General features: G+C 35.7%; 1 protein-coding gene across 1 annotated transcript; it reads right to left on the reverse strand.

The window, feature by feature from the left end:
- Positions 1 to 10,460: 10,460 nt before the first annotated feature.
- On the reverse strand, positions 10,461 to 16,586 carry LOC133337567 (very long-chain-fatty-acid--CoA ligase bubblegum). Its single transcript, XM_061545786.1, has 7 exons — positions 16,351 to 16,586; positions 15,935 to 16,280; positions 15,752 to 15,853; positions 15,271 to 15,668; positions 12,929 to 13,226; positions 10,863 to 11,153; positions 10,461 to 10,795 (listed from the first exon to the last, which is right to left on the reverse strand). Exons 1-7 carry the CDS (start codon positions 16,584 to 16,586, stop codon positions 10,472 to 10,474), a joined length of 1,995 nt encoding a protein of 664 aa, XP_061401770.1. The 3' UTR covers positions 10,461 to 10,471.
- Positions 16,587 to 16,788: the final 202 nt, after the last annotated feature.

The raw sequence follows: 16,788 nt of genomic DNA on the forward strand, positions 1-16,788 counted from the left end.
TCGGTTAAATATATATAACTATATCAATATACCGATTTTTCACAATTTCAATAGGGTTCGTCCTTGGGCCGAATAAGTGACCTATGCCAAATTTCATCCAATTCGGATCATAAATGCGACCTGTACTTTGTTTGCAATTTAACATGGACAGACGGACGGACATGCATAAATCGACTTAGAAAATTTTTACATTGCATATTTAAAAAAACCATGTGTCAAAAATCACGTTTCCTATTGCCTGTTACAAACATATGCACAAGACAAATACCCTGTACAACTGATTTAAATTTAATTTTTTTCTTGCATATATTTTTAATATCATAAACATATTAATTCATTTTATGATGATATATAAACACATATAAATGCATGTTAATTTATGTATGTAGTCATTCCGAACAATTATAATCTCATCATCATCAACTCATATCATTTCAAACCACCATTTAAATTCATCATCACAAAAGCATTCTTGTTTTTTTTCTTCACTTCCAACCAGAACCACTACCTATCAACTTCTGACGTCCTATTATAAAATGTATGTAGTTGTCGTTCGGACTAGACGGTCCAAAAAAAGTTGTTGCTGCTATTTTCGTTTTTCTGATTACCATATATAATTTTCCTCCAACAACCACTAATATAATACATATACAAATATATATATTAATACTGGGTGTACATAACAATAACATAACATACCGACATAATTACATTCCGAAACAAACGAATGCGTTTGCTAATGGGGTTTGTCATACGATTAGTTAATCAGTCTGCCATAACTGTTACTGTGACTAAGTTAAATACATTTATTATGCGATTGCATATTAAAAAAAATAAATGACAAATAAACAACGTACCAATCAACCAACCACACGCACTCACACATATCTACATACACTATATAAATTATATACACTCTATACGAGAGACTTTACCAGGCAATCATAATGTGTAGAGCGTGTGTGTGGAAGTCAATTATGTCTGCTTTGTTTTTTCGTATACCATACATGGCTATACTAACTGACAAACAGAGAGAGATATACATATCTACACATTTTCTACAAAGCAGAAACAGAATAATACAAATTATATATGAGAAACTGGAAAAATAAATAACAAAAACAACAACAAATATCATCATGTAAAATGTTAGACAAAAAAGTCAACAGTCACCCCACCCCTCTCCCTACGAATAAACGCCCAGCCAGTATCAGGAAATGTTGCCTCTTCTAATCTCTCCCTAAACTGCGTGTCATTGTTTCTAGTGGTCGTACTGACAAACAAACAACCTGTTGCCTAGCCCGCAATCTCCATAGAAATCTATACATACAAGACATTCAAACATATCTATATTATGTTTGTTTTAACTTCATGTAAAATAAAATATTACAATGGTCCAATTTGATATGAAAAACATTAGTTTTTTAGACATATTGTTTTCCGGAAACCATAGATGCGTGTTTCAGAGGCTATCTATGGTGTGGATTTTTTAAAGAATATTTATCACAGGCTACCATAGAGGTGTGGATTTTTTAAAGAATTTTTTTGGGCTACCAAAGAGGCGTGGATTTTTAAAAGAATATTTTTATGGGCTACCATAGAGACGAGGATTTGTATACACAACTACTATGTTGTTATACCCAACACAACTATGTTGTCAGGGTATTATAGCTTTGGTCCTATCCTATATTGGTCCTAGACCCACCTTTAAGTATACCGATCGTCATATCTCGACCTGCTGAGTCGATCCAGACATGTGTGTCCGTCCGTTTGTCCATTATAAATTGTTAACACGATACAGGTCACAGTTATGGACCAATCTTCACGAAATTTTGCATGTAGGATGGGTTCTGGCCAATGAAGACCCCTATTGTTTTTGGGAAAGATCGATTAATATTTAGGGGATGAAATGAAACAAAAACTTTATTTTTGTCGGTTTTTCTGGCCGCAATTATGGTCCAAACACCGCGAATTTTTGCATGGAGAAGGGGATTGGGCCAGAGAATAAGCATGAATGTTTTGATAAAGTTCGGTCAATATTTAGCGGGTCAAATGGACCCTGACTTTTGTGTGAAAAATGACAAAATTTATATTCTATAGCGTATATATTTACCCCTGAAGAACAAAGACCCAAGAAGTTGATAGCATATCCAAGAGGAGTGGTTGACCTTTAAATTGATACCATTTATACGGTCGTATGTACTCAGATGTGGGAGTTACACTTAAATATTTACAGGTGCTTACGTGCTGAGATATTATTTAGTAAACCGTTACCACACTGGAAGGCGGAAATATAGCGCAGATGACTTTTAAATGTTCCATGAGGTTCCAGTTATGATCCAGGACAATGCCTATAATTTTCGATGATGATCAGATTAAAATTTTGGGATGAAGTGGACTGAAAATTTATGTTTGTATATTTTTCGAGTCGATTTATAGGCCGCAATTGAAAGCCGAACATCACAACACAACCCACGGTGAAGGGAATCTGGACAAATAATTAGAGGAGGGCGCAAATATCGCAAAATTTATGCATGCCTGTCCGTCCGTCTGTCCATGTTAAATTGTAAACAAAGTACAGGTCGCATTTATGATCCGAATTGGATGAAATTTGGCATAGCTCATCTATTTGGCCCAATGGCAAACCCTTTTGAAATTGGGAAAAATCGGTTCAGATTTAGATATATCTCCCATATATATTTTCGTCCGATTTAAGGTAAATGGTGTACCAAAGTCCCTATATATCGTTCGATTTCCACAAAATTTGGCATAGCCTAATGAATTAGATCTAGAATGATGTGTATTAAGTTTCCTGAAAATCGGTTGAGATTTAGATATAGACCCATATATATTTTCGTCCGATTTAAGGTAAATGGTGTACCAAAGTCCCTATATATCATTCGACTCGCACGAAATTTGGCATAGCGTACTGAATTAGGTCTAGAATGATGCGTGTTAAGTTTCCCCAAAATCGGTTCAGATTTAAACATAACTCCCATGTATATCTTCGTCCGATTTAAGGTAAATGGTGTACCAAAGTCCATATATATCTTTCGATTTGCCCGAAATTTTGCATAGCGAAATGGATTAGGTCTAGAATGATGTGTATTAAGTTTCCTGAAAATCGGTTCAGATTTAGATATAGCTCCCATCAGGGACGTACGCAGGGGGGCGGCCCGGGGGGCCCGGGCCCCCCCCGAAATGAATTTTTTTCACAGTAAATTCATGTTTTCAGCAGCGAATTTTTCCATTTTGTACTACCGGGCCCCCCCCGAAATGAAATCCTGAGTACGTTGCTGGCTCCCATATATATCTTCGGTGTACCAAAGTCCTTATATATCTTTCGATTTGCACGAAATTTGGCACAGCGTACAAAAATAAGCCTTCAATGATGTGTGTTACGTTTCCTGACAATCGGTTCAGATTTAGATATAGCCTCATATATATATATATATATATATATATAAGTCCGATTTAACGTAAATGGTGTACCAAAGTCCCTATATATCTTTCGATTTGCACGAAATTTGGCATAGCGAAATGGATTAAGTCTAAAATGACGTGTGTTAAGTTTCCCCAAAATCGGTTCAGAGTTAGATATAACTCCCATGTATATCTTCGTCCGATTTAAGGTAAATGGTGTACCAAAGTCCATATATATCTTTGGATTTGCCCGAAATTTTGCATAGCGAAATGGATTAGGTCTAGAATGATGTGTGTTAAGTTTCCTGAAAATCGGTTCAGATTTAGATATAGCTCCCAAAGAGGCGTAGATTTTTTAAAGAATATTTTTCAGGGGTTTCCAAAGAGGCGAAGATTTTTTAATGAATATTTTTCAGGGGCTTCCAAAGCGGCGTAGATTTTTAAAGAATATGTTTAAGGGGCTTACAAAGAGGCGTAGATTTTTAAAAAATATTTTTTTATACCCTTCACCACCACTGTGGTTCCCTTTCAGAATATGCATAGAATCACTTTCTAAGTCGATTTATGCATGTCGGTCCGTCCGTCCGTGTTAAATTGTAAACAATGTCCAGGTCGCATTTATGATCCGAATTGGATGAAATTTGGCATAGCTCATCTATTTGGCCCAAGGGCGAACCCCTTTTGAAATTGGGAAAAATCGGTAAAGATTTAGATATAACTCCCATATATATTTTCGTCCCATTTCCAGAAACTGGTGTACCAAAATCAATATATATATATCCTTCGCTTTGCACGAAATTTGGCATTGTCTACTGGATTGAGTCTAGAATAATATGTGTAAAACTTTTTTGAAAATCGGTTTAGATTTAGATATAGCTCCCATATATATTTTCGTCCGATTTCAGGTAAATGGCTTACCAAAGTCCCTATATATCTTTTAATTGGCCCGAAATTTGCCATAGCGTAATGAATTAGGTCTAGAATGATGTGTGTTAAGTTTCCTGAAAATCGGTTCAGATTTACATATAGCTCTCATATATATCTTCGTCTGATTTAAGGTAAATGGTCTACCAAAGTCCCTATATATCTTTTGATTTGCCCAAATTTTGGCATAGCGAAATGGATTAGGTCTAGAATGATGTGTGTTAAGTTTCCTAAAAATCGGTTCAGATTTAGATATAGCTCCCATATATATTTTCGTCCGATTTCAGGTAAATGGCCTACCAAAGTCCCTATATATCTTTTGATTGGCCCGAAATTTGCCATAGCGTAATGAATTAGGTCTAGAATGATGTGTGTTAAGTTTCCTGAAAATCGGTTCAGATTTACATATAGCTCTCATATATATTTTCGTCCGATTTAAGGAAAATGGTGTACCAAAGTCCCTATATTTATCTTTCGATTTGCACGAAATTTGACACAGCGTACTGAAATAAGCCTTCAATGATGTGTGTTAAGTTTCCTGAAAATCGGTTGATTTAGATATAGCTCTCTTATATATCTTCGTCCGATTTAAGGTAAATGGTGTACCAAAGTCCCTATATATCTTTCGATTTGCCCGAAATTTGGCATAGTGAAATGGATTAGGTCTAGAATGATGTGTGTTAAGTTTCCTGAAAATCGGTTCAGATTTAGATACAGCTCCCATATATATAAGTCCGATTTAAGGTAAATGGTGTACCAAAGTCCCTACATGTCTTTCGAGTTGCACGAAATTTGGCATAGCGTACTTATTTAAATCTACAATAGTACACGTTAAGTTTCCTAAAAATCGGTTCAGGTTTACATATAGCTCCTATATACATTTTCGTCCGATTAAATGTAAATGGTGTACCAAAGTCCCTATACATATTTCGATTTGCACAAAATTTGGCATGTTATACTGAAATGAATCTGGAGTGATGTGTGTAAAGTTTCCTGAAAATCGGTTCAGATTTATATATAGCTCCTATATATTTTTTCTTCCGATTTTATGTAAATTATGCACTAAAGACCCAAAATTTATCCGATTGCCACACAATTTTGTACAATAAACTATAGTTAATATAAGTTAACCTCTGCCATTCTCTTTGAAATCGGTTCAGATTTTGATATAACTTCTACATATATATTTTCGTCCGATTTCACACAAAATTGACACAAATTTTGCACAACGTACTAAAGTTTTGAAATGTGGAAAGTTTTGAAATCGGTTCTGATTTGGATATAGCTTCTATACATATTTTCTCCCGATTTTATGTAATTTTGTCCCATTGTAAGAAGCAACCCTATATGTAAACAAATGAAATATTTAGTATGGGTTGCAGAATTCGACGTCTGTTAGCATTCATCTGTTGAATATACCCAAAGTGGTGAAGGGTATCATATAGTCGGCCCCGTCAGACTTTACTACTTTTTTAATGGTTTAGGAATACTATAGAGACGAGGATTTTTTAAAGAATATTTTTTAGGAATCCCATAGAGGCGTGGATATTTTAAAGAATATTTTTAGGGCTGCCATAGAGGTGTGGATTTTTTAAAGAATAGTCTTTAGGGGTAATCTTTAATATTTTCATAAATTCGGCAAAATTACCCACCTTTACTAACATTCGACAACACTCTGCTAAGCCTACAACAAAGAAATTTGAAGAATGAGTTTTATATATTTATGTATGATGTGTGTGTTAACTCAAACTCCTGGATATGACTTATTTTTATGTATTATGGCAAAAAATATATTCTCTGGCAAACATGCATGAATATATTTACACAAACATCTAGTATTTATATATATCAAATACATAAAATACCCAACATGGTACTACAATATATTCAAAACCTCACACACATTTTTGTACTGACATAACATTTGGAATAGGATGATAGATTTCCTTCACCTACCGACCAGCAAAAAATCAAATCACAAAATATTTGCCAAAATATGCTTTTACTCAACTTGCTGTGGCTTCCTTGAAGCCTGTTGAATATATTATAAAATTTTTATTAAAATTCTATTAAAAATAATTTATTTAAAATATAAAATAATTTATTAAAAATAATAAATAAAATATTAAAAAAAATATATAATATTAAACTTTTCACATATAAAATGATCGGAGGACGAAGTGAGTGGGTATAAACAGCAACCCCAGATGTGTCAAATATTGTAGACTACAACAATTGTGATTTTTCGACAATTCGAAACTAACTTTAGAGAAAATAAAATTCTTTTCACAAAACAAAAACAAAGCAATTTTCAAAAATTTACGCATATGAAAGCACTATGAAAAATATTTCTCAAATATCCTGAAAAATCCAAGCCACGCCTTCAAAAAAGGTTTTTAAAAAATCCACGCTTATTGGTAGTCTCCAAAAATATTTTTAAACCAGTAAGGAATGTGGTATAGTCGGACGGGCCGACTATATGATACCCTTCACCACTATGGGTATATTAAACAGGACTATTAACATGAAATTGGATGAACTAAAATATGTGATATTTATTAAATCGGACGAAAGTATATATAGGAGCCAGCAACGTACACAGGATTTCATTTCGGGGGGGGGCCCGGCAGTACAAAATGAAAAAAATCGCTGTTGCAAACATAAATTTACTGTGAAAAAAATTCATTTCATGCAGGGCCGCTATATCTAGATCTCAACCGATTTTCACGCAACTTGGCACATATGTATCATTCTTATGCCAAATTTCATGCAAATCGAAGGATATATAGGGACTTTGGTGAATTTTTTACTTTAAATCGGACGAATATATGGGAGCTATATCTTAATCTAGACCGATTTTCACGAACCTTGGCAGACATCAATCCAGGATCAATTCAGAATGGCATGCCAAACTCCGTGATAATCGAAAGATATATAGGGACTTTAGTGTGTCATATACATTAAATCGGACGAATCTATATATGGGAGCTATATCTAAATTTGGACCGACTTTCACGAATCTTGCCAGATATCATTCTAGGCTCAATTCAGCACGATATGTCAAATTTCGTGCAAATCGAAAGATATATAGGGACTTTGGTACACCATTTACGTTAAATCGGACGAAAATATATATAGGAGCTATATCTAAATCTGAACCGATTTTCAGGAAACTTATCACACATCATTCTAAACCTAATTCATTACGCTATGCCAAATTAGGTGCAAATCGAAAGATAAATAGCGACCTTGGTACACCATTTACCTTAAATCGGACGAAGATGTATATGGGAGCTATATATAAATCTGAACCGATTTTCAGGAAACATAACACACGTCATTCTAGACCCTATTCATTACGCTGCGCCAATTTTCGTGCAAATCGAAAGATATACAGGGACTTTGGTGCACCATTTGCATTAAATCGGACGAAAATATATATGAAGCTATATCTAAATCTGAACCGATTTTCACGAAACTTAACACACATCATTCTGCTCTTAATTTAGTACGCTGTGCCAAATTTCGGGAAAATCGAAAGATATATAGGGACTTTGTTATGCCCTTTACCTTAAATCGGAAGATAATATATAGGGGAGCTATATCCAAATCGGAACCGATTTTCACGAAACTTAACACACATCATTCTAGGCTTAATTCAATTTCGTGCAAATTGAATGATATATAGGGGCTTTAGTGCACCATTTACATTAAATCGGACGAAATTATATATGGGAGCTATATCTAAATCTGAACCGATTTTCTCCAATTTCAATATGGTTCGTCCTTGGGCCAAATAAATGAGCTATGCTAAATTTCGTACAATTCGAATCAAAAATGCCACCTGTACTTTGTTTACAATTTAACATGGACAGACGGACGGACGGACGGACATGGATAAATCGACGTAGAAAGTGATTGTATGCATATTCTCAAAAGGAACCATGTGTCTATCTCTGTTCCTTTTGCCTGTTATAAACATATGCACAAGGCATAATACCCTGTACCAGAGTGTGGTGAAAGTTATAAAAATCCAAGCTTTGCTGTGGTCGGTCCCAGAAAAAAGTCTTCCTGTAGCTAAGGGGTTTTTTTTTTGTTTTTTGAGATATGTCTTCAGAGAATCCAATAAATTACTGATTAGGAGACTTTTTCAATATACTACATCAATAAAGTTCCTGCTAATTTGGCCTATTTTTTGTCGGAAGTTTGTTAAAGCCAACTTATCCGTGGTCGCTGTCCTGCTGATACCCTGTGTCATTTTTATGCTGCCCTTCACAATTTATATATTGAGAACCATATTATATCGACGAATCAAAAAGGCTTCCTTTATATTGCCGACATGAAAACCGGTACTGGGTTGAAACATTCCACATCTGGCATATCAATGGTGTTCGGTGATTTTGAGGGCCAAATAAACCCCGCCTTTTCACAAAGATCGTTAAATATTCAGAAGAAATACGAAAGCTATTTGTAAACCTGTAAACGGAGTAGTATAATCGGACGGGGCCGACCACAACTACCACGAAAGTTAGAGTCATTCCCGATTAGAGGTCAACAGCACCTTTTCCTTACAATGACATATTTTCCGAATATTACAAATATTCAGTACAGCCCTTCTAATTACTTATCCAGATTGCCTTCACCGTGTGTTGTATGGTGATGTTTGGCTTATAACTGTGGCCTATAGATCGACTCGAAAAAAAAAACACACACACACAAAAATAAGTTTTCGGTCCACTTCATCCCAACATTATTATCTGATCATCAGCGAAAATTATAGACATTGTCCTTGACCATAACCGAAACCTCATGGAAAATTTCAAATCGATCAGTGCTATATTTCCGCCGTACAGTATGTCTGAATAACGTAAGCACCTGTAGATATTTAGTGTAACTCCCACAACCGAGAACATACGACAATGTAATTGGTATCAATTTAAAGGCCAACCACTCCTTTTGGACATACTATCAATTTCTAGGGTCTATGTCCATAGAATACAAATGTTGTCATTTTTCACACCAAAGTATGGGTCCATTTGACCCGCTAAATATTGACCGATCTTTATCAAAACAGGCATGCTTATTCTTTGGCCCGATCCCCTTCTCCATGTAAAAATTCGCGATGTTTGTGCCATAAGTCTAGAGTTTTTGGTCGATTTCATCCCCTTAATATTAACCGATCATTACCAAAAACAATAGGGGTCTTCATTGGCCAGAACCCATCCTACATGGAAAATTTCGTGAAGATTGGTCCATAACTGTGACCTGTATCGTGTTTACAAATTATAATGGACAGACGGACGGATGGAAACACATGTCTAGATCGCCACAGCTAGTCGAGATATGACGATGGGTATACTTAATGGTGGTTCTAGGACCAATATTTCACGGCGTTACAAACTCTTGGGGCTGCACAAAGCTATAATACCCTGACAACATAGTCGTGTAGAGTATAAAAATCCATTGTAGAAGTTTTTAACTATAAAATAATATATTTTTAAATTTTTATTTAAAATTAATAAATTTTATTATTTTTTTTAAATATTTATTTTATTCAAATACTATACTTAAAATTAAAAATCAAGCATCCAAAACAAAACAAAAAAGAGTAGTATTAACTAAGGCTATTCACAAGAGAGGTACAAGTCTTCATGGCTAAGGAATCAACCACTGGTGGTGGTGTTTGGGTTTTTTTGTGCACGGGCGGAATTTGTTTTATTTTACATTTCTACATTTTTATTTTTTGTGTGTTTTTGTTTTAAATTCATTAACAATAAAATTTCACATTTTTTGTTTTTCATTTTTTTTTTAATTTATAATTAATTTTAAAATGGTATATAAAAATCCATAACAAATTTCATATAAATTTAATAACAATAAAATTATTATATATATTTTTTTTGTAATTATATATAGTCAAAAATTAAGTAAAATGTAATAAATAATAGGTACCAGCCCATTTTTTTGGTAACGAGTCTGGTTGGGGGTTTGTTTTTGGTTTAAAAATCAAATTCTTCTTAGCTTGGAAAATAGGAAAATATTTCCTTTTTTGGTATCCAAACATTTTTTTTGGGGGGGGAGGGAATTTTTTTTTAACTAAGAGTAGTTTTTTTGTTTATCCTTCTTAGGCATACATCTTTTCAATAACATCGGCATATTGTTTGTTGACAACATTACGCTTGACCTTCAGGGTGGGTCCCAATTCACCAGTTGGAATGGAGAAGTCATGTGGCAAGATGGTGAATTTCTGTACCTTTTGGGCATTAGAAATGGAATGTTTGTTGGCGCGCTTAATGGCATCCTCAATCGATTTGTAGACCTTGGGGCATGGACCGGCATTCAAGATGTCGGACAATGTTTTGTGATTGACGCCCAATGATTTCATCCACATCAAGGATTCGTGGGTGAGTTCATCCAATGGGGCACCGGTGTCCTTGTCCATTTCGGTCTGTAATAAAAATTCAGATTTTAATTTTTTATTGAAAAAAAATATATATTTTCTTTTGGGAACCCACCTTAATGGTCACCAACACAGTCAAATATTTGCGTTGTTCACCCACCAAGAAGGCATTGGACAGACCATCACATTCCTTCTTGATCAGATTTTCAATGTGTACGGGAGGAATATTTTCACCACCGGCTGTAATAATGATTTCCTTGGAACGGCCAGTAATGTAGACATAGCCCTTGTCATCAATATAACCAACATCACCGGAATGCAACCAGCATTCATCATCCAAAGCTTCTTCGGTTTTTTCTTTGTTGTTGATATAGCCCATGAAGACGTGACGGCCACGAATGCAGATCTAAGGAGGAAAAAAAGGAGGAACAAATTTTAGTAAAGAAAATTGTAAGGCTCTAAAAAAAATATTTAAAATATTTAAATCGATACTAAATTTTTCCATTGGTCAGATATAGAAGCTATATCTAAATCTGAACCGATTTTCAGGAAAATTAACACACATTATTCTAGATTCATTTCAGTACGCTATGCCAAGTTTCGTGCAAATCGAAGCATATATAGGAACTTTGGTGCACCTTTTACAATAAATCGAACGAAAATATATATGGGAGCTATATCTAAATCTGAACCGATTTTCCCGCAACTTTTACACACATCGTTCTATACTTAATTCTGTACGCTATGCCAAATTTCGTGCAAATCGAAGGATATATAGGGACTTTAGTGCACTATTTACCTCACATCGGACGAAGATATATATGGGAGCTATATCTAAATCTGAACCGATTCTCACGAAATTTTACACACATCGTTCTAGACTTAATTCTATACGCTATGCCAAATTTCGTGCAAATCGAAAGATATATAGGGACTTTGGTGTACCATTTACATAAATTCGGACGAAAATATATATGGGAGCTATATCTAAATTTTAACCGATTTTCACGAAACTTAACACACATCATTCTATACCTAATTCATTATGCTGTGCCAAATTTCGTGCAAGTCGAAAGATATATAGGGACTTTGGTGCACCATTTACATAAAATCGGATCAAAATATATATGGTAGCTATATCTAAATCTGAACCGATTTTCAAGAAACTTCACACACATCGCTCTAGACTCAATTCAGTACGTTATGCCAAATTTCGTGCAAATCGAAAGATATTTAGGGCCTTTGGTGCACCATCTACCTTAAATCGGACGAAACTATATATGAGAGCAATATCTAAATCTGAACCGATTTCCAGGAAACTTAACACACATCATCCTAGGCCTAATTCATTACGCTATGCCAAAATTCGTGCAAATCGAAACATATAAATGGACTTTGGTGCACTATTTACCTAAAATCGGACGAAAATATATATGAGAGCAATATCTAAATCTGAACCGATTTCCAGGAAACTTAACACACATCATCCTAGGCCTAATTCAGTACTCTATGCGAAATTTCATGAACATCGAATGATATATAGGGTCTTTGGTGCACTGTTTACCTTAAATCGGACGAATATATATATATGGGAGCTATATCTAAATCTGAACCGATTTTCAGGAAATTTAACACACATCATTCTTTACCTAATTCATTACGTTGTGCCAAATTTCGTGCAAATCGAAAGATATATAGGGACTTTGGTGTACCAGTTACATTAAATAGGTCGAAAATATATATGAGAGCTTTAACTAAATCTGAACCGATTTTTCCAATTTCAATAGGGTTCGTCCTTGGGCCAAATAAGTGACCAATGTCAAATTTCATCCTTTTCGGATCATAAATGCGACCTGTACTTTGTTTACAATTTAACATAGACAGACGGACGGACATGCATAAATCGACTCAGAAAGTGATTCTATGCATATTCTCAAAAGGAACCATGGGTCTATCTCGTTTCCTTTTGCATGTTACAAACATATGCACAAAGACATAATACCCTGTACCACAGCGTGGTAAAGGTTATTAAAATTATTTCAAAAAATCCACGCCTTATATGCATCCCTAAAAAAATATTTAAAATCCATTGGTAGTCTCCAAAAATTATTTTTTAAAAAATCCGCGCCTTTTTAGACCCCTTAAACATATTTTGGACAGGTTTTTGTCGATCACACTCACCTCACCATGACCATTGTCATCCTTGTTGATGATCTTAGTTTCACAGCCACCCAAGGTCTTGCCAATGGAGGTCAATTGTGTGGTATCGGGCAAGCACAGCGAATGACAGCCAGCAGTTTCGGACATACCGAAGGCATCCAAAATTTTCATATCCAAACTGAGGAAATATTTTTTGGTTTCCGGAGACATGGGAGCAGCAGCACTGACCAATGTAATGACACGATCCAAACCCAAGGCTTGTTTGACCTTGGACATGACCAAGGACTTGGCGATCTTGTAACGGAAACCGCCGCTTTTGCTAAAATGAAAACAAATAGGAAATTAAATTATTAAAAAAATTCTCAGAATATCCATTAACCTCTCTTTAAGATGTTCACTTTACCCTAAACCTTATCTTCGACCTCAAAAATCCTCTTTTAAAATGGTTCGTAATTTCATATGCAATTTTCAAATATCCTCCGCCAACCCCCTTTATTGGGCCCATTAACATTTGTGGCTAGGCAACAAATTTCCCGAATAACAGGAAACCCCCACTTCAAGAAAAACAGAAACGAAACCGCAACATGAACATCAGCTGTCATATGCAAATTATGATGGTGGTTATGCGACCGGAGCAGAGCAGAGCCAGGTAAAGGAGGTTGATATACAAATATCTTCATTGAATTCTCAAGTAAAAACCACAGCCAGAAAAATGCAGAACAACCTCCTCCAATATCCTTACCAGGTTACTCCATGCAAAATTCTATGGCTCCGAAGCTGGACTGCAAGTCATATCATCTACGTTGTCGACGTCCGTCCGTCCTACCTACCACGTGTCATTTGCAGTTAGTTTAAATGTCACGAACTTCTTATAGAGCCACCGCCAGCATCGGAGCTAAGTGCAGCTAACAATTTGCTGGCGGGGAAAGGGGCGGAGAATGATGGAAGTTTGTGCCACTTGTGTGGTGTTCTGTTTTGGTATGCGGATTTAAACTTCCTTCACTTTGTTGGAGACATGAAAAAATTTGCATTTTCACTCCGAAACAACTATTTTGATAAACTATGTAGCGTGAGGGAGGAAGGGAGTACACGAGTGTGTGTGTGTGGGAAAGGTAAAGGAATTCCGCTATAACTCCTATTAAAATTCCGTAGGAGTACAACCACGAAGTATGTTCATGGAAAGGGATATGCTTGTCTAGTAGAGGTTCAAAACTATTTTTAAAAATCCACGCCTTGGATATGGAGCTTCAAAACTATTTTTAAAAATCCACGCCTTGGATATGGAGCTTCAAAACTATTTTTAAAAATCCACGCCTTGGATATGGAGCTTCAAAACTATTTTTAAAAATCCACGCCTTGGATATGGAGCTTCAAAACTATTTTTAAAAATCCACGCCTTGGATATGGAGCTTCAAAACTATTTTTAAAAATCCACGCCTTGGATATGGAGCTTCAAAACTATTTTTAAAAATCCACGCCTTGGATATGGAGCTTCACGCCTTGGATAACTATTTTTAAAAATCCACGCCTTGGATATGGAGCTTCACGCCTTGGATAAGCTTCAAAACTATTTTTAAAAATCCACGCCTTGGATATGGAGCTTCAAAACTATTTTTAAAAATCCACGCCTTGGATATGGAGCTTCTATTTTTAAAAATCCACTTGGATATATTTTTAAAAATCCACGCCTTGGATATGGAGCTTCAAAACTATTTTTAAAAATATGGATATGGAGCTTAAAAATCCACGCCTTGGATATGGAGCTTCAAAACTATTTTTAAAAATCCACGCCTTGGATATGGAGCTTCAAAACTATTTTTAAAAATCCACGCCTTGGATATGGAGCTTCAAAACTATTTTTAAAAATCCACGCCTTGGATATGGAGCTTCAAAACTATTTTTAAAAATCCACGCCTTGGATATGGAGCTTCAAAACTATTTTTAAAAATCCACGCCTTGGATATGGAGCTTAAAAACTATTTTTAAAAATCCACGCCTTGGATATGGAGCTTCAAAACTATTTTTAAAAATCCAAGCCTTGGATATAGAGCTTCAAAACTATTTTTAAAAATCCACGCCTTGGATATGGAGCTTCAAAACTATTTTTAAAAATCCACGCCTTGGATATGGAGCCTCAAAACTATTTTTAAAAATCCACGCCTTGGATATGGAGCTTAAAAACTATTTTTAAAAATCCACGCCTTGGATATGGAGCTTAAAAACTATTTTTAAAAATCCACGCCTATGGTAACCGCCTCAAAAATATTTTTAAAAAATCCACGCCTTTGGTGGGTCTTTTAAAAATTCTGCCCTATTCCCCTAATTGTTTATATTATTATTCTTTTCTCCCCTCCAATACTCACCCTTGACTTTCCATATAATGTCTCAATGTAACACCCTTGGCCCAGCTGGCCAACATCTTCTTCATGCTGCCACTCGATGAGGAGACGGCCACCATACGTTCTTGGAATTTCTCATAGACACGTGGTACACCCATAAATCTTGTTGGACGAGCATCTTGCAATGATTTGACCAAAGTACCTTTCAAGGCATCTTTATCGGCAAAATAAATGCAACCGGCAATCGAACAGATCGTATAGATATCAACGGTTTGGGCAGCCACATGTGACAAAGGCAAATAGGAGACCAACACCTCCGAGCCGGCGACAACACGTTCCAATGATTTGGTGATGGCACGAACATCAAAGGTGATATTATCATGGCTAAGCATGACACCCTTTGGCATACCCACAGTACCGGACTAGAAGCAAATGCAGAAGAAGAAATTGAAAATGAATTGAATCTTTGGCAAAGGTATAAATCACGATGGTAAGGAATACTTACGGTGTAGACCAAACAGCAGCATTGATTGATGGCAATATTTTCCAAACGTTTCTTGAGTGCATCATCCTGATCGGAAACATTCATGGCTTCAATTTCAGACCACTGCAAAGGTAAATGGAAAAACAAAATTCATGAAGTCCATTAGAAGTTCGAACAAAAAAAATCATATCCTCCTTTACTTACCCTATAATAACCATCCTCCTTCTTCATGAATGGAGCATAAGGTTCCTGGATTTGAATGGCTGCCTTCAAGTTGGGCAATTTATCTTTGATGGCATGGATTTTTTCCATTTGTTTGGCATCATCGACCACAACAATTTGGGCATGTGAATCCTGCAAGACATGCATACAGGCTTCGGGGGAGTTGGTGGTATAAATACCGGCAATGACACCGCCAGCATGAATGGCACCCATGGCCGAGTAGAACCATTCAGCACAGTTGAAGGCCAACACACCGACAGCATTATGGGGTTCCAAGCCCAATTTCATGAAAGCCTTGGCCACTTGGTGGACTTTTTGTTCATATTGTCTAACAGGGGAGAGAGGAAAAAATTAATAATCAAAATTTCAATATTTGTGTATTCGAAAAAAATATTTACCTATAGGTCACTGTGGTATATTCCCTTTTGGCATTTTTGGTCCTCAAAGCAGGGTGATCGGGATAATTGTTGACGGTACGTTTCAAAATGCCGGGAATGGAAATGGGCTCTTCAGCGCCCAAGCCATCCTTGGCAATGCGTATCTTAACAGCCTGGGTGACATCGGTGGTCTTGTAGACATCACTGGGAATGAGGCGATTGGGACCGGGACGATTGTAGAGAGCATCGACTGTCATTTTGATTGTGTGTGTTAGTAATTTTTGTGGGGGAGGTTAAAATGGGAGCTGTAAAGAAAAATATAAAAAAATTAATTTCAGATAATTTTCATAAAAAAATTTTGAAAATTCTTAAAAAAATATTCAAAACACCAAGCCTATTGTAAGGCTTTTAATTTTTTTTTTTTAAATCCACACCTATTGTAAGGCTTTTAAATTTTAT

The sequence above is a fragment of the Musca vetustissima genome, unplaced genomic scaffold, assembly GCF_032173495.1.
Source record: "Musca vetustissima isolate MV318-11 ecotype Yass unplaced genomic scaffold, APGP_CSIRO_Mvet_v1 utg23235, whole genome shotgun sequence".
Taxonomy (NCBI): Eukaryota; Metazoa; Arthropoda; class Insecta; order Diptera; family Muscidae; genus Musca; species Musca vetustissima.